The sequence below is a fragment of the Ammodytes marinus genome (assembly GCF_949987685.1).
Source record: "Ammodytes marinus genome assembly, chromosome: 19".
NCBI lineage: Eukaryota > Metazoa > Chordata > Actinopteri > Uranoscopiformes > Ammodytidae > Ammodytes > Ammodytes marinus.
The window spans coordinates 19,134,026-19,156,296 of NC_137223.1; the positions used below are offsets into that span (position 1 = coordinate 19,134,026).

A 22,271-nucleotide genomic window follows, 5' to 3' on the forward strand; every position below is an offset into this window, starting at 1 on the left:
CCCCACTCTGGAGCCCAACCACAGCTCTTTTTTTCCCCGTCATTAGCCGAGCTGGAGATTGTTACACAGTAGTCTGTAGTTCCTTGCATTATTGTTTCAAGCACCATGTAATGCCAAGCTGTAACTCCTGTTATGAATAAGCAAAGGATATTTTAACTGTAAGTTCAAATGAGACATTGAATGCAGTGCCGATCCTCATACATAAAGGACTTGTTGAGGAGACTACAGTATGCGCAGTCACTGCACACTTTCCATGCACACAGTCATTTTACTAGATAGTTTGAAAAACTTCCTACTTCATAAAAAACCTCCTCTGTTGGATACAATGTAACTTAAACCAAGACGAAATATTCACTTTAACCCCCTTACTCTTGCAAAGGTACTAAGAAACAAAAATGTGATCCTTATTTAAATAAACTAAGAAAGAGCTATCTTGTTTTTACGAGATCTTCTAGATGCACTGCTTAAGGGGTAGAAATGTAGGAACACATTTCATTAAAAATGTATATTTATTTCTTATCAATCTCATCTTTTTTGCCCTTTTAGAGGTTTAGAAGTAAACTAGTTGGTGGTATAGTAGAATAAAGAGGGACTGTGTTTAGTGTGCATTGACCCTATTAAGTGCTCTGCTGTGGTATAAAGAGTCTGTGACATTAAATGGAGATCAGCAGGTTTAAGTGTTGTATCATTTAAGTTGGAATGCTTTGAAAGGCAACGTTAATTTCGGCTTGACATTACCCACGTTTGCTTTGTAGCAGTTGGACAGGGCCAGTGTCTTTGCTGATCAGTTAACAATATGTGTCTGCCCCCTGTGCAAGCCTTCTTCATTTTGGTTTTGTTATGAGAAACGGTCCCTCTGCTCTGGGCTTCTAAAGTAGGTAATTACACACAGAGATATTCCCTGTGGGGGATTAAAACAAATGACACAGAAAACACACAACTCTCCCCCATCGCCACTCACTCATGCCCTGCCTCCGCTCTAAAACCTTTGGCTTGTAACGCCTACATGCCCATGAATACGCAAACAGTCACAATAAAACACGCTGGCAGCTCATGAAAATTAGTGGGTCGAGGGGAGACGTGTCAGGGAAATGATGGGGAGGGGTCACAATTTATGGACAAGGTAAAACTGCTTTAGCATTAGGAGCCAAACAAAACATATGGCATTCATGCAGTTTTTTTAAGGACCACTGCAGAAAAAAGGCATTTGCCCCAACAGTTTTGCAGTGACAGGCAGTGGGGCGCATTACTCATCATTACAATCTCTGCTGGCAGCCTATTTTCATCACATTATAGTGGTATAATGAAGCGTAGCGTGCTAGCAACCTCAGGTTCTCTGAGTGGTTCACCATTAACGCCAGCCAAGGGCATTCATCCAAATAGCTTTATTGAACTTTTTACAGTTAGTTTATTGTATAATTAATTAATTACTGCACAACAATATGTTAAATCTTGGCACAGCAGCAGTCCACATTATCTAACTTGCCTAGCTTTGACAGTCATGATGACAGATTGGATTTGACTTATTGTTGAGAAGCGGAGCTCCCGGTGTTTGATGAAAACTGCCACTTTGGTGAAGTGCTGTGAAGATTTGGAATCATTTAATGCTGGAATCAGGCCACTAACTCTTGTCTGCTCTAATTCTTCTCTTTGTGTCCTCTTCAGGAACAAGGCAAAGTAGCGGTGACATTCAATATCGGGACGGTGGACATCAGCGTCAGGGAGACAACCACGGCAATAAACGATGGCAAATACCATTTGGTCCGATTCACCAGGAACGGAGGCAACGCCACTTTGCAGGTCGACAACTGGCCAATCAATGAACACTTCCCCACAGGTACTGCCTTTCTTATTCCTTTGTCTGATGATTTTCTGCCGCAGTTAAGAGTCAAATTGTGTTTTTTTAAACCCCTGGACACCACCTGTTTTTTTTTTTTTTAAAGGGCGCTATCAAGATTATAAAAAGGCTTTCACAAAAATATTTAAGTCCTTGTGTTCTTCTGTGGCAAAAAAAAAGCATCTCAGAAGACTGAAGACGCATGCACTCACATTAAGCTGACACAAACAATACAAATCATGCATCCAAAAATGCTTTCCTGACCTCACACTTGACTCCACATGAGAGGAGTACACCAAGGTAAATATTTTGTCTTGCCAGTGGCCTTAACTGGGTATCAACAAGCAAGTAGACAGAAGTGGCAAAAACCAACAGGTGGCCTGTTGGCCAGATAAAGCTGCTGCGTGCCTTTATCTCTCATTCCCAGGTCAGCACAAGCAGCACAGCAGCAGCATACAAATCGGGTCATCAAAAGGAACCCGCTCAGAAAACTCCCTTCATTTGGCAAGGAGATGTGCTCCTGAGCTAGCTAGGTGAGAGAGTGAGAGAAAGTATGAGAGAGCAAAGGAGGAAGAAGGGCAAAACAATCCTCTCCCACTTCTGGTTAACAGTCCATTCAATTAGGTTGGTTCCCCCTGTCTTTTATATCTGTGTTTCCATGTCAGCCTAAGACAGAGCACCTTTGTTTCCTTGTTCCTTATTACCCGCTCTTCAATATCACTTAGTCAAACAGAGCACACACACAGGAACTAACATTAAATAGTTATTTTTCATACACTTGGGTAACTGACCCACTGAAAGGAGCAAACATATACAAGATCCCTTTGACTTCCCAGAACTATGTCTCAGCAGCCCTGCAGCAAGCTCTTAGTTGTGTGCTTTCACCCAAGCTGAAGCAGCATTATCTCCTGGTGTGACCTGGCACGCTGTTTGGTCTTAGTTCAAAGCCAGCGCAGGTGATGTTAATTTATTTTATATCTGCCTTTCTTTTGCCATTGGCTGTCTCTCTTTGAACAAATAATGTTTCACAGGTTTCATAACTTATAAAGGAGAACATATCGAAGCTCCTTAACATTCACACGACTGACGGTCCCCATCACTCACACATGCACACTGACGTGCACAAACACTCATTGATGGGATTGAATTTATCAGGCGAATGCGACTCAATAGTCACACATAGGTATTTTTCGCGCCATGTTCCTTCGATCTAGCCTGGCTCCGCCCGCCTACCTACTTCCGGACAAATTTCATTTTCCCTTCAGTAGTCAGTCTGGGTGTGCAGTGAATTTCTCAGTTTTCTCAGGATAATCTACAACCGTCCAATCAGCAAACAGAGCGAGTGGCTGAGAACGATGACGTCAAAGTCGCGCTCCAGTTTCAGTTGAATGCTGCGTTCCTTTATACTCGGAAGAAGGAGATTTCCGACTTGGTAGTTCCGAGTTCCGACCTGTCTGTGTTCCAGTGCATCTGCTCGCGGAAGTATGGACGCCGACAACCTTTCTCGTCCAAATAACTAAACGTTAGGATCTAACAAGTTACCGTTGCCAGGTACCGGTAGATCCAAAGACTACAATATGTAGTTTAGTCGGAAATTCCGAGTTCCCTGTCCAACTGGAACGCACCGTCAGAAGTCGGCTCATGACACACGTGACGACCAAACGTTATGCGATTGGTTGGCTAATCCAGAGTGGCACTGGGCACATCCAATAGTTTTAAACTTCAACAGACACCCGCCTCCAAGTGAGTGAACGTTTGCCAATTACAGCAGTTCCAGACCTTCTGTACAAATGAAATGAAGTACGATGGTCTGGTTGGACCAGGCTTCGATCCAGTATTACACAAGAATTCTACTCTTCTCCATCTTTTATGACCAGTCATTTCAGACAACAGTTAAAACCCCTGTCACCTCCATGATTATCTGAAACTGCCTCCTGCGTCAACATTTAATGGTTGTTATCTCAACTTTCGATCGACGTGTCTGTCAATATGTATGATTCAATGCCAGCGTCCGTTTAGAAATCACTGCTAAATGGTAGTCCGGGGTATGCCTCGCAGTTTAAGCGATTCACAATAGAATTCTTGCCTTTTTAAGCTTTGGATTCCATTCAAGTGATCCCATTGTGGTTTATTCCCTTTTTCTGCCCACCTGCCATTGTTCTTGGAATGGAGTTGAGGCGTGGGATCGAATGCGTGGTAATTTCTTTTTCTCGTCTGCACAGGTGTTTTGCAGGGCACTCAGTGATAGTAATTCAGCGATGATTGATTTTTTTTTCGCCCTCCCTGCGTTGTAAAGGTGTTGTCATCTCATGAGTAATTACATGTTAGGGCGCAGACTCATCGACTGCTTTTTCTCGCACTCCCAATGCTTAACTTGAAGGCAGCAGCGGCCTCCACAAGGCTCTCTCTGCTCGTTCAATAAACAGTTACCGGATCCAGGCATGCCCTCAATAGGCTGATTGGGGAAAGAGCTGAAGACAGAGGTGTTGGTGGATCGCTTGTCATTCAAAGCTGCCTGCAAAAATAGCCCGGGGCGCGTAAGTTGGAAATCGCAGCATTGTTTGAAAAGTTTGCCCACCAATGTATTGAACCATCAGAATCTCCCTTAAATGTTAGCAATAACATTACAAAAGCAAACAGTACAATTAATGTAGCTAAATCCTGTTAGTTGTTTCCTATTTTAATTCCCTAGAGTTACCAATAACCCATTTCCAAATCAAAACACATGCAAATCAATAATAGGGAGATAAACCTAGAAAAAAACTTAAACAATGCAGGACCATTGAAAAGGCCGCGTCACTAAGCCTTCACTTAGTTAATCGCAATGCTTACATCTCGGGAGCAAGGGCAAGTGACAAACAAGTAGGTCGTTTTTAATAGCCCACTCGTACAGTCACACCAGTGAAGAGTAAATAACGCCGCCAAGTATACGACCGTCATAAAAGTGGAGTAATATTACATTGAGATAAGAACGACCCCCTTATTCTTTCAGGTACGTTCTTCGTGTTGGACTTGTGCAGGCTTTGTCTTTCCATTTCAGGTCTGAAGATAACACTTTTTAGCAGCAACCGCTCATAGGTGCAGGCCGGGTAATCTATGCATCCTATGAAAATGATGTTTGAGGTTGTATAATGTCGGGCAGAATCCAAAGAAGATGCACCAGAAGCCCCTTCAGCAAAGGGACACTTGTTGCACTACTACTATTATTATTACATTTGAATATAATGCTGGCCAGTAAAAACACCACCAGTAACAACCTCAATAATAAACATACAGTTGATTTGACACCTCTTTCTGTTAAACTATTGTTTAATCTACACACCATTCACCAAGAATGATTACCGCAAACATGTTAAAAAGTCAAAAACTGTGCATTGTAATGCTGTTAAATGTTGAAAAAATAAGAAGGTCATTCTGCGCTTCACACATTCCCATTCTCCTAGACAACAATATACCCGCACTGATCCCGTACAGCAGCAGCTTTTCCGTCAGGCTTCAGTAGCTTACACGTGTTCATTGTGTGCTTGTGTGTGTGTGTGTGTGGGCGTTGAGCGTATACGTGTGTGTGTGTGTGTGTGTGTGTGTGTGTGTGTGTGTGTGTGTGTGTGTGTGTGTGTGTGTGTTGACCGCTTTTGTCTCCTCACTCGTCCCTAATTATCCCCTCCCTCTGACAAGGACCCTCATACAGATCTCCATTCTCTCTGTCCTCAAATTCCTTTTTATCCATGTATTCTCATTCTTTTCCATTAGCTGCTCATCTCACCCACCATCAATGTGTACTTTGGTGACAACCCACATTACTGCAGGGGCTTGTCTTTGTTTGAGTCAGAGGGGTTCCAATTTCCTTATATAACACTCCGAATCCCTGCACTCTTTGATTTTGGATTACACGATCTTCATGCGTGCGTTTGAATCTTTTGAATCAAAGAATTACTAGACCGAGGCCGGGCCAGAAATTGTGCATCACACTTTTTTAGCCAGAGCTGGCTGGGGTTCAGGCGCTGTCTCAGATGGATGACCATTGGCCTAACTACCCTGCTTGGAGTGGCCTCGGGGGAAATTGCGCGTGGGTGTGTGTGTGTGTGTGTTCCATCATTTCTGGTGGGTACAAGAGGGGTTGGTCCATAACGAGAACGGCTTGTGTTCTATTTTTTTAGAAACACACATGCACTCAGTACAGCGCACAACGACTTTCATAATCGCAAGGATACACACACAATGTTACCATGATTTCCTACAACCTGTCACAATGAGTAACATCGTTTTCTCAAAAATATCTGCCAATCTTTGTCTTGAAATACAGACAAAACAATTCCTCGGGAGCGAGATCAATCCCCACGCGTCCCCAAAGCCAAACATGATTAGCCCCTATCAGCAGACACAATCTCTTGTTGCTCCCCTCAGAACTCAGAACTAAACTGAGCGCAGAAACCGCCAGTCTAATTCATCCTTTCAAAACGCCATCAATTTTCAGGGCGACCTGATGAATGATGAATTTACTCCCGGGCTTTGTCTGACGTCTGAGGGAGAGAATAGAGGGAGGTTAGTGGGGAGTGAAGCTAGTTGAAAAAAAAACAGAGGGATATGGATGAATAGAAAAAAAAGAACTACAGCTGGCGATGGAATACAGTGGCATTTAATGTAGTTAAAAGACTAGTATAAGTTGGCAAAAGGTAGAAAGAGCTGACATGTAGATCGATAGACCGGTAGAGAAAAAGAAAAAAAGGGTATAAAGAGTGAGTGAAAGGAAAATAAATGATACCAGAATTGTAGGCTAGCTGTTGTTGCTGAAGAGGCTTGATTCAGCTAAGAAGAGCAAGGGGGGCTGATTGCATAGTATGAGGCAGATAAAGGAGCAGAGCAAAGCATAGCTGGGTGGATGAAAAGACTGAATAGGAAGAAATGTATGTTGGTGAAGAGGGGAGAGAGAGAAGAAGAAGAGACGGAGATGAAAGTCGATGTATATTGGAATGGAGGTGGGTGGTGCAGGATACTCGGGATAACCAGGGGCTGCAATAGCCAGCTATGGATCTGAGCTGAGCTGTGGGAATGATGATTTTTGGACCGGGCGGCGGTATATCAAATGTCCTCATCATCCCCAAAATGCAGAGAGAAGCCAGGAGCCTGTCACGGCAGCCATTTTCAGAGTTTTTGAATGCGCTCTCAGCACAGGCCATGTGATGGAACCCCTGTGAGAGTAGTCTGGCAGGCAAAATGAATGGAACGCAGCGACCAACCAGCATTATGACTGTCGCCGTGCCAGTGTTTGTGTTGACTGAATGGCTGCCACCAAAGTGGAGACATTTAGACATTGTTTTGGCTGGGAGGGGAAAATCGGTGAAGAGACCGCACACAAACTGTGTGTATGCACAGAAAAAACCGCAACACATCATAAAAGCAAAGGTCATTTACCAAATTGAACAGGTCTGCGTTCAGCCACACAGTAAATGCATGCAGCAAAATGCGGAATATGAAATAGTCTGAAATAACATATGTGACAGTACAAATAACAAGTTGTCCAGTATAGTGCAAAGGTTTATTTGTTTATTTAAAACCTCTAGTGAGCCAAACTTTTGGATTTACTTGTTCTGTAGTAATTATTAGGAAATAATGTATTTTGAGTGAGATTGCCAACTCATCTCCTTATGAATGTAGGTTAGGGCTTCTTCTGATACTGTCACTGTGCAAATCGTAATGTTTCTCACATCTACAACTAAACCATTTACATTTTTGAAGAAGTTATTACTTGCTCAGAGTTTTACACTCAAACAAATACATGTTGATACTGCTGATACTGATGGGGACAAAGAATTATTTCTCCTGTGAACCAACCAAAGTGTTTTTCTAATTCAAGCAGCAGTTTTATGTTCATGGACGTCCTTGCTCATAATAAGAAGCTGGTTGAGGAAAAATGTTTGAAGAGCCTTCAAAGATTCCACTTTGAAATTCCTGGAAAAATGTTACTTAAGCAGTGAATTCATGCTGCACTAGTATGTACGTGAACTAAAACGTCCAATTACAGTCCATTAAAGTCATTACACACTTTTTGAAAAAGCCCTTCTTTTCTGCAAGAACTATCAAGTCTCTGTATAAGTGACTGAGTAGCTTATGAAGCAACGATTAGAGAGTTTTTTAACAACGGCAGCTTTGCCAATGACAATTATTGGATAATGGTAAATACGAGCAAGATATATTTTATTATCTTACAACAGAAAAGAAAACCAAATTAGGACTTAGATAATTATCCCACAATGCTTCTTTGAATCAGTTAAAGACGATACAAAGGTACCCATAACATAGAAAAGAACAATGTTTTTTATATACAATTAATTGGACCAGAAAGTATAGTACACATCCACCTAAACACGATGTAATAGTTAAACACATTTGAGCACAATGAGCTAGAAATCTACTGTAAACATTAGTTAACAATATCCTCCATAAACTACTAGTCCTACCAGACCAAGTTAGACTGTAGATGTGTACCCCAGTAGTGCATTGAATTGAAAAGGGGTTTGTTTTATATCTCACAACTTTTTGTTTTGCAAAAGTTATAATGTGACATTTATCATTTCTAAAGTTACACAGTCTTGCTTTAAGATTGATCCATTACTGTTTGAATGTTCGACCCCCAACAACTAGTTCTACCGGAATGAGATCACTGTAAGGAAGTAATGACACCATTTTAATTCAGAACATTGATTAAGAGTAAAACAACAACTAAACAAAGTCTACATAAAAAAAAAAACTTTTGTTGATTTTATTAAATAATATTTTTCACTAAAATGGGCTTTCAGTCAGGGACAAAACATGATGCCAACACCGAAAGGTTAAAGAAAAATCTTTCCGGAAATATCTATCCATTGCTTTGAAAAGAAACCAAAAACCTTGGAGGCAGAGCGATTTTATAATACAAAATGGTGCTTTTATTGGCAAGGTCGTCCACTCCGGAGTCACCTTAAGAAATTGAATATCAAATTTACAAACTAGAGAGATTTTTCTCATTAGTCGAACAATTAGCTTGTGGTGTATTCATTACAGGGGGACTGTCACCTCATTAATCACCTAGAACAATGTAAGAGCTATATACCTGAGACCATGCCGTAAGCAATGCACAGCAAGCCTTTTGCCCTCTTCTCTCCGTTTCAGACGTGACTTCAATACAACTGAAGTGGCCCGCTGTGTAGATGCTGCATATATTCCGTCCCCTGTTTAGTTATTCCTCCTCTCCCCAATCCTCTACCTACACCCCCCCAAAAAAACTTTCCCCCCGGTCCCCTGCTTTCACATACTAGCATCATGCCTCCCTCTGTGGCCCTCTTCCAGAGCAGAGGGTATTTGCGCTGCCACCTGAAAAGCTGCTTGAGATCAAAGGAATGGGGAGGGAGTCCTGCTAGTACTGATTAACCTGCTGGCACGCCGCGGACACAGGCCTTTAGCTCTTGTGCGCTCCCTCGCAGCCCTATCCACACTCCTACCCAGCTGGCTGTAAACTGAGCCCTTGGCTGATTATTCTCTGAGTAGGCAAGGTAGAAAGGGATGACAGAAGTATCCAACTGAGAGAAGCAGAATACGAAATTGAGAGAAGTTTATGATTTACTATAGCAACCCTTGGAATGACTGGTTCCTAAGTAACTGTGGTGTGCTCAATCTTTATGTACGATCAGAATGTCAATCAGCAGGTGAGGACGGCGCACTAAAAATAAGGTACGCACTGCAGCCGCCTTGTGTGTGTGTGTGTGTGTGTGTGTGTGTGCGTGCGTGCGTGCGTGCGTGCGTGCGTGCGTTTTCTCAATAGATGAATCACCTCAGAGAATTCTAGTAGCCAGAGCAGACACTTTTGCAGAAAGGCCTTTTCTCACAATTAGAAAGACTTGCCCTTTCGCTTGTGTTACAAACAATGCCGTCCTGGTGCCTTATTTCCCCTCCAAAGACTTTCCTCACCTGAGTATTGAGTAACATATCATGGTGCCATTCATGTTTCTATACAGGTATCACTGTCTTTTTGTCAAAACACAATGTTTGAAGGCTGAACGGCCCATCTCAATTCTCTGCCTTCGACATAAACGCGGCCTGCTTCACAGAATGCTTCTGTGATTGTCAGACAACATATTGCACCTCGGCACATACACAACAATAAATTTCATAATGCCAGAAAGTACACACACAACAAATCCCTGTAATGACAGTCTATTATCCATAATTCCCTTATACCTGGGCCACATAGCAGAGGGGAATGTGGCAGCTGGGTTGTAGCACTTTTTACCCAAAGGAGCCTCCCGCCATGTCAGTAATGATCTCATTTGTATGCATTGTCCTCCTCAAAGCTGTGTCACTGTGGGACTTCCCGCTCCCAATAGGTCTGCACCACTTCAACTTTTCACTTCCTTTTCCACACTGCAGACCTGCTACTTCCTTCCCAATAAGCAGCTAAACTGAATCATTCCTTGGCCCCTTTGAAATGTAAAAGCAAGTGGTGTCCAGTGGTAAAATAAGTGCACATTGATTTCCTCCGATGTGCTTTAACAAAAGGCAGTTGTTGCATGTTTTTCTTTTTAACAACTTGTTTTGCCTTAACTACTGTATTTATTATGATGAATGCAATATAAGACCTGTTATGTAAACTATGAAGTATATATTTTCTGTGATTTTCGTTAACCTATTCTTGCAGGATATCTGTTGTGCTTTTAATCCATGGATATTGTGTTAAATATACTGTAGGTGTGGAGTGTGCTGTATAAATATGAAATATAAAAAAAACTCATTTAAAGCTACTTGAAAAAAAAATCACCATAAAGCTTTTATAAATATTTCTAAACAAAGATAAACCTCATCATAAACCACTGTATAAAATGTGTGATGTCTGTTGCTGTTGCCGACTTGTTTCAAGCTGTCTTTATTAAACTTTCAAACTTTAAAGGCAACAGCGACATTGAGCGCTATCAAATGGCAAATAAGAAAATCCCGTTCAAATATACCCGGCCAGTAGAAGATTGGCTTCAGGAGAAAGGTAAATCTTTATCCAACTTCCAGAATGTTTTTTATTTAATTTTTTTCTGTCATTCCATCGGCTTGTTCCCCTTTCAACCTCTGAGAATGAATAACCACCCCTTAAACCCTCGATAAAACAAGTAAAACAAAACGCCCACTTTCTTTTTTCTTTCCCCGTTTTTTTGTCATTGACATCTTTTAGACATTTTGTTGAATCATGCTGTCCAGTTAAAGGGACTCCGAAACTTTTTTTTCAGCGCAGCAATCAGATTTGAAGTATCAAGTACACTTCTTTTTTTTTCTGCCCAATTGACTAGGAAAAGGCATTATCTATGCTGCAACAGTCGGCTGATTGTGTTTTGAGAGGAGAATTGGCTCCCTTGACTCAAATCCTGTGCAATGTTTGAGAACAAACTAATCAGTGGGCATACACCCCGCCTGACAACTTCCCAAACAGCAGGTGCTTTTCCCTGCTGCAATTCATCTGATTGTGGTTACTACACACCTCACACACGATCAAATCCTCACTTGTACGGTGATGGAGAGCTAATTGGAGCCTTTTTGACGGTGAGCCTGCCGTGGTGCTCCGTGTTCCCTGATGGAGCTGTGTTTTTTTTGTTGTCATAGAGATTATCAGCACCTTGTTTATGTATAAAACATTTGCAGGGGGGGATTAAAAAATAGTCTGCTCCCCTCTCTGTTTTTTTTTTGTTGGAGCTTCTAAAATGTTTTCACTCAAGATAATATCATTTTAAACTGCATTTAAAGTTCATTTGCACATGAACATCTTAACCTGCTTTATAAAGTCCCTTTAACAGCCGCTTAAAAAAAAACGTTGGGTCTGAAATAAGCCATTACTGCCGCATGCATGACTCCACACGTGCTATTTCATTTTTCGCTTCTGTGATATGAATGTCCTGTCCCTGTCATTCCATACCTGATGTGCTATGTATTATAATTGTGCAAATGATTACGAATTTAACGCCGCTGTGTGTATGTAAATGGACCAAATTAGATTTTTTAATTATGATTCCTGTATTGTGAAAGTTATGTGGTGTATTTTCATTTCATAATTAATGCATGAGCACTGCTGTTTTGACAGTGATAGTTAGGCTCCGACTAATGGAATTCACAATGACATGTAGTGAGTGTGTATTGCTCGTACTTTATCATAATATGCCAAAGCCTGTATACATATTTATTAATCATTTTACGGCATGAGTTTTCTTGTTTTGTCCAGAGAATACAGTATAAAGAGCGCCTGTGGAACGTGTTCCAGTTCCTTTCCCAATATTTATTTTTTAACCTGCATGTGTTCGCTCCTCTTGCGATAATGCTGCTATAGCTGCAAAGTGTCTGTTGTTTGCAGCAGTCTCCCTTCAGGGCTGCTTTTTCTTTTTATATCAAAGGGAAACACGCCTTCCCACTGTAGATAACAGAGAATATAGCAGCAGTCTTTAATGAACATAAAGGTGTGGTTGTTGAGAACTGATAATGTACTTCCTTTTTCTCAATGTAAAAGCATAATGCTTCACCATTACTTTGTCCATTTCAGCTCAATCCACACTCACTTAATTAAGCAGTAAATCAATAGTGTTAACAGACTAAGTTAGTCTTTGTTAAAGTTTTCCGTTAATGCATTAATCGCACAGTGAGGAGTGCAGTTACTCTTAAAGGTGGATTCAACGATTCTAGAGAACGCATGTTGGCAAAATCACTTTTTGTATAAGTGACCTGCGTAGCTAGCAACATGTCTATTTACAATGTTTTTACAAAAACTCATTTTGACAACAACCATTCTCCAGAATCGCTGAGTCGCGTTTAAAGGCCATGCATGTCAAACTTAGACCTTATATTTGATAAGCTTTATGATCTATCCATCACAAATGTATTCACACTCCTCTGCCCTTCCTCCCTCCCTCCTCGCGCCAGGCCGGCAACTGACAATCTTCAACACCCAGGCCACTATCTCCATCGGCGGAAACGACCGTAAGCGGCCCTACCAGGGCCAGCTGTCCGGCCTCTACTACAATGGCCTCAAAGTGCTGAACATGGCCGCCGAGGGCCACGTCAACATCAAGGTGAACGGCAGCGTGCGGCTGGTGGGCGACGTGCCGGTCAGCAGGGGCGGGGCGCGCACCACCACCTCAGTGCCACCTGAGATGTCCACCACCTTTATAGAGACCACAACCACACTCTCTACAACCACCACGCGCAAACAACGCTCACCACCCACTATTCAGGTAAGTCCCATGGCTGATGGGAGACGTGGGAAGGATATGTACGGTATATGCTTGTGATCATATAGCTAACTCAGTGTATGCTAACCTTTTGCGCACGTCTCTGCAAGATAACAGAAAACCTCTAAAGTAAACTAATGAACACATTTATAGCCCATTTGTTTGATCGGAACAAGTGAATAGTCGTTTTAACTTCAAAGTGTCTGTACGGATTAAACAAACCTGTAGAGGTGATCTCATGCTAAGCTAAATTAATTGTCTGCTAACTTCAGCTTCATATTTACCATACAGACGGGATTGTGTTTCAATCTTTTTGTAACTTTAGACAAGAAATTGAATACATGTATCTTGCAAAAAAGGCAAGCCATTAGTGTGGTGGGGCATTCAATAGCATGTTTTCTTGTAGGACTCTTCCAGGTTGGGTGGACTTAAACCTGTATCTGTGGGCTACGTTTTGTTTTCTCGACAATCAGATTAAAAAAATAAAGTGATATGTCCAAAAGACAAAAGTCCTCCTGGGCATCTCACTGTTTTATGTCACTTGTTTGTGACTGTTTGCTTGTTGGTGGATTTCTAGCGAGTCTGATACTTTCCCTGATGGATCAGTCAAGGCCAAGATACTGTATTTCTCATTCTATTGAGGATTGAAGTGACCGCTGGTCTTTGAGGTGTGCAAAGCCGGCCTTGCAACTGCTCCTTTTATTTACATTTCTCTCTCTTTCTCTGTCTTTTTTTTATCTCTGTCTTGTCACTCGTCCAATCCAGCCTAACATAGGCCTTTTCCTTCAATACGTCCAGAGTCCAAGGCAATAAGTGTCACCACCGTGCCACACCGACCAGTCCTTCTGGGACAAATTCGACCATTCGGTGCTCTTATTAAAGCAATAACTCTCCCTCAGGGGTGAGACAGGGTTTGGGGAACGACAGACAGGATCCATTTTTTTTTTCAGCCTCATCAACTCAAGCTGGTGTGCAGTAATGACAACCCCTTCATGTCAGTGTTGACACTTGTATGTCTCCATCAGTGCAAGAATCAGAGCTGTTAAAGGAGGCACCACATACCCTGCGACTATAGGGCAAAAGTGACAAATAAAGACCCATTGTAGGGCCTTCAAAAGCAGGGTTTGAAAGTATGGATCAGTAAGCAATTCTGTCTATGTGAAGCACCAGTAATCTGTGATGATGAAACATTATACCACAGTCTCTGTCGCCATGTACAAGGTCAAATCAGCTAAGCAAAACCCTTGCATCGCTGGGAAAATGGCATTTTGTGTCATAGGCTATTAATATCAAAGGAAGTCAATACACTGTGCGTGCTATGGAAGAGCCTTTATGTGGAGCACAAAGTGAAATGAGTTTTAGTCAATAGACTCAATACCCAGGACGCAGCCGTTAGATGCCAGATGTTGCACTTTAGCGACTTCACAACAGGAGTTGATTTTTTTTGCCCTAACTAACTTTTTCACTTCATTTTGGTATTCCTTCCGAGAGCATGCCACACTCATTCTTCTTCCGTGACCTCCCGTTGGCAGCATCTGCTGTGAATCACACCGCTCTGTCGCAGACATTTCATTTGCCAATGCCTTTTAATTCAGCTGTTCCCTAGTCGGCCGTCAAATACAGTGGTATGAGAGGTAAGGACGGAGCCTGTACCCGTTTGGCAGATTTCTCCACCCCTCAGGGTAGTATAGGGGAGGTGAGGGAGTTGAGCTATCATTAGTGATGTACTGCTGTGCTGAAAGAGAGCTATAGGTATTCGACACAGTGCCGGAATCCAGCTTGTGTGCAGCAGTTTGAGGAGTAAGGTGTGTGTGTCTGTGTGAACGTGTGGATTAAAAAGTGTGTGTTCGTTTTGGTACCTTCTTTGCACATCTATTTTGGGGCCCTTCCAGCAGCAGTAGCGGTTTCCTCTTCAGAGGTGAGAAGTGACGTATGGATACCTCAAGATGGACTGAATGAGGGACGAGGTGGGAAGGGGAGACAACCAAGCTCGAGCTTGATTAATGATAGCTCCACAGGGACGTATCCACAGGAAAGACACAATTCATTTGCTCTTACTCTCTGTCTCTCTCTTAACGTGTTACGTGGCCACTCTGGAGTTCAGGTGATCCCCTTGGAAGACACAAGTTTATGTTATTCAGATTTGACTTCTGCTCAACCCAAAGAGCAGGCAAAGTAAGTTGATAAGCAGTGTTTATTCTTTAGCCTTTATACATATTGTATGTATTTCATAAGGCAACAGTTTTTGACACGTCATAGCCTAAGCCGTTCCATCTTGAATAGTGAGACCTGAGAATGGCTCATCCTTAAGATCACTCCAACCACCCACAATCATTCTCTAAAGCGTGAATATCTTCTGTAGATTCAAACCGAGTCATCATTCTGCATGTCATCCGTTTAGCAGTGGGAGCTTCTTTTTGATAGCATGCGTAAAGTAGAGAGGGGTGACTAATGCTAACCATGTTAGCTTTAGCGGCATACCCTCCACTCTTACCCACACTCTGTATACACCCATGGTGATGCATGCAGACTGAAATGCAAATATAATGGGCTGCTCTTACTATAACTAATTTCATAGTGAACAAATTAAGTGGTTTGTGTTGAAACTAAAATGGCTTAACAACTTTTGTTTAAGTTACACACCACATAATAACATTCTAGTAGTTTTCAGCATGAAAAGCAAGTATTGAGGAGGGAAGATGATCTCCCATCAAAGGGAAATTGGTCCAATTTTGCACATCAAAGTCTCTTTACAGGGCTTGTAGACTCCAATGTATGTGAACAACTATTGTTATACACAGTCTTTTGTGGCCCCACGCTGTGCAGAATTTGGTAAATAATAGAAACATACTTGAGCCCCCTTGTCTCCCATTGCATATGTCAGTGAGTTGCCAACAGTTGCCTTCATGCATTTCAGATATTAACTCTTATTGGAAGGCCTGTTAAGGGTTTTACAAGAATACGCTTTTTTTGTGTGGCAGATCATGTTAGTGATCTCGTGACCCCTTCGATTTAGCTTCAAGGTTGTTCCCTGTTTGGGAATCAAAAATGTAAACCATTCAAGTCTTAAGTGAAGGCTGGATTTGGAATAGACCTGTGTGTTTGAAATAACCCATGAAATTCACTTTATACTTTTAAGACTTTGCTAGCAGCTGTCAAGGCCTACTCTTCTAACCATTCTGCAACAAACCCTTGTGTGAGGATGCAAATGTTGTATCACACAAGTTCCTCATTGCAAATTACTTTCAAAAAACAATTTTGCAATCCAGGTAATAGGTGATCAAAATGTCTGTGTTACACTTACTCCAGTTGGTAACCTAGGAATTTGTTACTCCTCCTCCTGACTAGCAATTCAAATATGATTGAACTGAATTTAGGGTCTTGAGGTGGGGGAGCTTGATAATTGGCAAGACAAGGACTTCAGCTCTGCAGAATTCTGGTTGAACGATAGAACGTTTATGCTCACTAGTTTGACTTGAACGCAGTCATTTTGCGAACACTCATATATGCAACGGCTCTCTATTATGGGAGATCACTGTCTGTAGTTCTCAATTAACTGGCGCTGCAGGCCTGAGATGTTGGGGAACAATTAGGAAAGGAGGCTGCAATCTAGAGTACCGTGGGGGAAAAGAGCAGAGGGAGAGCCAGTGAAAGTGATTTGCGTGGTTTGCCGTGTTAAAGAAATTGCCCGCGTCCATCATCTTCAACTGGCCTGGTGCTCAGGAGACGGGAAAATGAGAGGTAAATTGTTTGCAGTTTAATTGGGCCCTCTTTTTCTGCTGAGAAGCGGGAAATAATGCCACATCGATTCGCTTGGATACACATTGCATGATGACAATAATTGTATGTTGAGTCAACAGTGATTGTTATTCGGCACAGTGTGAATTCTGTACTTTGAAGATAGTATGCGGCGGAGAGTTACAGAGGAAAAAGTTATGAACCAGAATCAATTCACACTGATGCTTTATTTTGCACAATAAGTTGCCATTATGCTCACTCTCGCTGTTTTCCTTGACTCGCTTCTATTTCTCCGTATATCCAAAGTACATAGAGCATGTTGCTTAACACCTGGGCATATATGATAATCAGTGATTTATCTCTACTTCGAGAGGTATGGTGGATGGAGCTGTGCAGCATGCTGTGAGTCTTCATGTTGTAGTGTGTGTGTGTGTGTGTGTGTGTGTGTGTGTGTGTGTGTGTGTGTGTGTGTGCGTGCGTGCGTGCGTGCGTGCGTGCGTGCGTGCGTGCGTGCGTGCGTGCGTGCATGTGTGTGGTCATGAGCTCCCATTGTACACCTGCTGCCTGTCAGTCGTCTTTTCATTTCAGCGAGTTAGTCTCTGTGATCACCATCCCTCTGAGCGGTCGCCTGGACCTGACAGTAATTGCTTAAAGGTTAAACTAGTTTGAAGGTATTCATCTGGAGGCTTTCTTTCTTCTTCCCTTCTTTTTTCTCTCTTTTGTTGTCAGTCCTTTTACTGATTTTTCTGGGTGCCCTTCCAGGCCTTGCCTCTGGTGCATTCTGGGTGATGAATGCTGGAGGATGGCTATGCCCTGTATGTCAAATTACAAGAAATCAGACTGATTCAGTAGGGGACTCTACTGGTGTGTGTGTGTCTTTCATTAAAGGCATAGACACACACACACACACACAACACATGCAATCACACAGTTGGCACAAGTCATTCAATCTTTGTCTTCACACGTCTGCATACATGCTCAACCAAATCATGCTATTGTTACTTGCATGCATTTGTGCACACACACCCGCACACACAAACACACACACACACACACACAAGAAGGTCTGTCAGCCATGTTGCAGCCACGATCACTCACATTGTCAAAGAACAGAAGCACTATATCAAAGGTTTTTCAATATGTGGTGCTCATAGCCACCCCACCCCCCGTCAGAATGACAAACTCATTCCAGCAATGTCATAGATTGTATGTCTACTCTGTCGCCCAAGTGTATATGCAACATTCGGGGTTGTGACTTACGTTATGAATTTTTCATGTCGCTTGGTGTGCAACAGAATCCGTACAAGAAAGCTATTTCCATTAGACTGCTCTGTGGGAATGGGTTTTTTAGATGCCTGCAATTTCTTGTCTGTAGGTCATGTTTCTTTGCGCGTGCGAGCGTATGTTTGTAACGGTAGCCTGATTTGGTTGTGCATGTGTGAAGTGAAGACAAATATTAAGTGACTTGTTCAAAATGTGTGTGTGTGTGTGTGTGTGTGTGTGTGTGTGTGGTGTGTGTGTGTGTGTGTGTGTGTGTGTGTGTGTGTGTGTGCGCATTGATGATCCGGGCAGTTTGTCTCCCAGTATGTGTGAACCAGCAGCTGGCTCCAGGGGTTTTGAACCACAGGGATTTTGTAATGGATGTCCCCCATGCCTCACAACACAGCTTATATAGATCCTCCGGGACTGCTTGTGCTTGTGTGTGTGTGTGTGTGTGTGTGTGTGTGTGTGTGTATTTGTGTGTACACCTGCTGTTTTGTCGGCATCCACTGTCACGGCAGGGCATTCATTCACACACCAAGGGGCAAGCAAACAACCCACATCAGTTCCACACACACACAAACACACACCCTGTGCTGCAGTTTGTTCCTGAGCTGTCCGGTATAGGATATCAGCACGCTCTGGGGGGGAAGGGGTGTGCTCACCTCATGCTGTGTTACTTACTAGAATGGCTGACTGGTTATTACGCCATACACATGTCTGGCTGATGATTGACACTTGCAGCTTTTACAACAAAGTGATGTTACCTGCCTACAAACAGTGACGGCGCTCACAAATTGCCAGTTCCTACTATGCAAATGATTAAATGCAATTAACTTAAACCAATCGCTTTAGCCAAGAGTGCTTTCTAATTCCACATCGTATCTGTCTTTGAGTTCAACAGAACAATTGTGGATTAAAAGGAAACATCCCAAATGTCATTCAAACGCGTATGCATCCCAAATCCCAGATTCTCCTGCTTTCCGTACAGATATCATCTCTCCCCTAGCACACGCCATTAGACTTGCATGGATTATCAAAGTGGAACAGTCAGTATTAAATCCGTCGCCAAAACCATTTTTAAAAGTTGCAAGGCTGCTGTGAGATCGACACACTCTTGGTTGTGTTTAATTAGCTTTTTTATTTTTTTTCAGCGCAACGGTTCTGGGAACAAAATCTAGGATTTAAACTTCCTACGCCAGCATTTTTTCTTGAACACTTTTGAGAGTTACTTTAATGTCAGACTTGGGAAGTTACTACAGCTCTCCTCAACACATTGAGTTCTGATGTGATAGATATCACCAACATTTACAACATTTTACAATAACCATTCTAACACATACCATCTACAAAATCTCCTTATCGTTAGTTTATACAAAATAGAATATACAACGCATAAAACCGACTATAACTTTACATCCAAACCAATTGGGGGAGAAAGGGTGAATAGCAATTTAATTTCACATCAATTTGAGTTTAATAATAAAACCCAAGATCTATACTTCTGATTGTTCTCAAATAAATAATTTAAATCAAATCTAAACAGATATAATGTAGACTGTACAGAATTTGCTTCAAGTGTTAATCCTCATTTGTAAATTTTTCTTAGCTTTTTGTCTTTGTGCCAAGCTAGCTGGCCTTAACATAGAATTATCCCGACAGAGAGATATGTAACCATAGCTTCAGTTATGCTACAGGCTCGAACTTTAGACCTGGTTAACCATTCTACAGTGGCACTAATAAATGTCTTGCACACTATGTACTGTGGATATATTAGCTGCCAAGCATATGAAATTCACTTTGAGCGTGTGAATTCATATTTGTATGTGTGGGAGAACGAGAGGCTTCACAGATCTATATATTCATTTCTGTCTCTGTGTGCACAGAATGCACCATGCGTCTGCTATAGTCAATAGGTTGTTAATTAAATATGTATGGCACAGACACAGCCTTTGATGTTCCAAAGCAATAATGTGTTCTGGTTCATTGCTCAGCCGAGCTGTTAGCAAGGCCCAGTGATGTTTCTCCACAGAGAATTGCCGCAAACTACAATGAAACCTGTTGCTCTTAACAGCAGTGATTGAAGTATAATTGTAGGGATGCATGTGTCTGTGTGCGTGCATGGTTATTCATCCTTACTTGGGTATAAGCATGTTGAGTTAGATACTGTGGGAGGGCTCCGACGTTGAGTGTATTTTAAATCATTTCTCTATTAGTGATTACGTTTCAACTTTCATCTTCAGAAAAGAGACTAAATCGAATGCTTAGTTTGGTTTGTGCTCATTAGGAACTGAACTCATATGGGACCCCTCGTCTAATTTGGGAAACGTAAAGCTGCCAGCATCAGCCATTACATAACGCCTGCATTGATTTGGTCTTACAGCCTTGAAGTCATAATAGCCTTTGACTGTGAGAAATACAGCAATATTGGATGGGATTGAAAAGGGAGATCAGAATGTAGTCCACAAGGACAGAGGGCAAGGTCCAATTTCAGCTACTTCACACATTCTCAATAGAAAGCCGATAGCTCTCTCGATTGGACGTATCGTATTACTTATTGATTTTATTGTTGCAATTAGTGAAGTCAACCCAGGATTATTTATAAAGCCCTTTGTCCCAAAAAAACTGTTTAGTTTCATCTAATTAACAGCCATTCACTATGTTGAAAATGCTTAATTATAACACAGGACTACTAGAATAACATTATTCTACAAAAGTAATTCAACTCATTCCGCAAACTCAAAGTGGACACTTTAGAAGTGAACCTTGTAAACGGATTCTGAATCAGATAGTTTCGTAAATCCAACTCCATAATGTGATGAAATGAATTCAAGCCTTGTTAAAAGATGTAAAACATGTATATTCATGACTTTAGAACACGGATCTCAAGAGTGGCAATAGCATTAATGCACAATGACGACAGAGACGTTAGGAGAGATCTATGGTAGCCACAGAGCAACAACTATTAAATAGAAGAATGTATGTGACGAATAAATTATAAAATGGACCAAGTCTCTACTGTAAACAGGGAGTACATTTGGCAGCACTTAAAAGTACAGCGAGGAGCACAGAATCTGGCAAGTATTGGCGTGTTACAATTTGTGCCTCTGTTAAATCAGATTGTTGCAGAGTCCTGTATTATGTTATTTTGGATATAAACCCGGTGTGAGTAATGTAGACTTATTAAAAAAATGGCAAAAACTTAATGGTTCCCTTCTCTTTTTTTGTCAACTCTGATAGTAAACTGGGCGATGATCTTTGCATTTTGATCATTGGTCGGACAAAATTAAATACAGTATGCCATGTGCATGATTTGTGTTTTGATGTGTTTATTCCCCATTTTCAGGCCTTTTAATGACCAAACAATTATCAAATAATCCTTCAGATAAAGCTGAAATTAAAATAATCACGAGTTGCAGCCCACCTGAACGTCTAAATTGCAGCATAAAAACAATAGATGAGACCCTGAAAAAGTCACTTATTTTTTCATCCTGCTTCATGAAACAATATTTGGTGAGAATAAGCCTGATTTACACACGTTGTCAAGGTTTAGCTGGTAGCCCTGCTTGAAATGAAACACCATTTCAGCGGTATTTAAAACAGGAATATAGATACTGTAAAAAAAACGAGAGGACTGGTCTTTGCCAATGTCTTGTTATATCCTCAGTGAAATGGAGCCTCTGTCCCCCCTCCCCCCCACACCACCACCACCACCACCTTTCCCCTCCATGCTCTCATCTTCTCCCTGACTTTTTCTTTAGTCACGGCTTCCATCCTAGCTCGCCACCACATCCACATGAATTTCCCTCTTCCTCTTTGAGGGGAGAACCGCAAAACGGTAACACAAACCGTAACTCTTAGCTGTAATCGCTGCTCCAATTTCACTTGGAGGATGGCACGGTCTTGCATAGAGAGAGGCAATTTCCTTCCGTCTCTTGTCTTGCTTCCTTCACAGGCACGTGTCTATCTTCATGTGACCGCCATGCTCCCTGGATCTCTCTGTCTGAGCATATATATATATACATGTATGTGAGTGAGTGTGTTTGTCATGGGGCTTCCCTGATGACCTTGTACACTGCGGCAGGGGGGTGATTAAGGATCAGGGCCAAAGACCATTTCCTTTTCCATTGGAAGATGAATGGCCCTGTTTGAAAGTGGCTGCCTATGGCCTCGGGGCAATTAGAGTTTGCTGTGAGCCACAGTGC

General features: G+C 41.9%; 1 protein-coding gene across 1 annotated transcript in view; it reads left to right on the forward strand.

Moving 5' to 3' along the window:
• Positions 1–22,271, forward strand: part of nrxn3b (neurexin 3b) — a gene marked incomplete at its 5' end in the record, with an annotated part of 282,506 nt that overhangs the window by 240,649 nt on the left and 19,586 nt on the right. Inside the window, 3 exons of the mRNA XM_080047664.1 lie at positions 1,666–1,837; positions 10,758–10,847; positions 12,761–13,071. Of these exons, the coding sequence (XP_079903790.1) occupies positions 1,666–1,837; positions 10,758–10,847; positions 12,761–13,071 (573 nt within the window). The remainder of the gene's footprint in view (positions 1–1,665; positions 1,838–10,757; positions 10,848–12,760; positions 13,072–22,271) is intronic.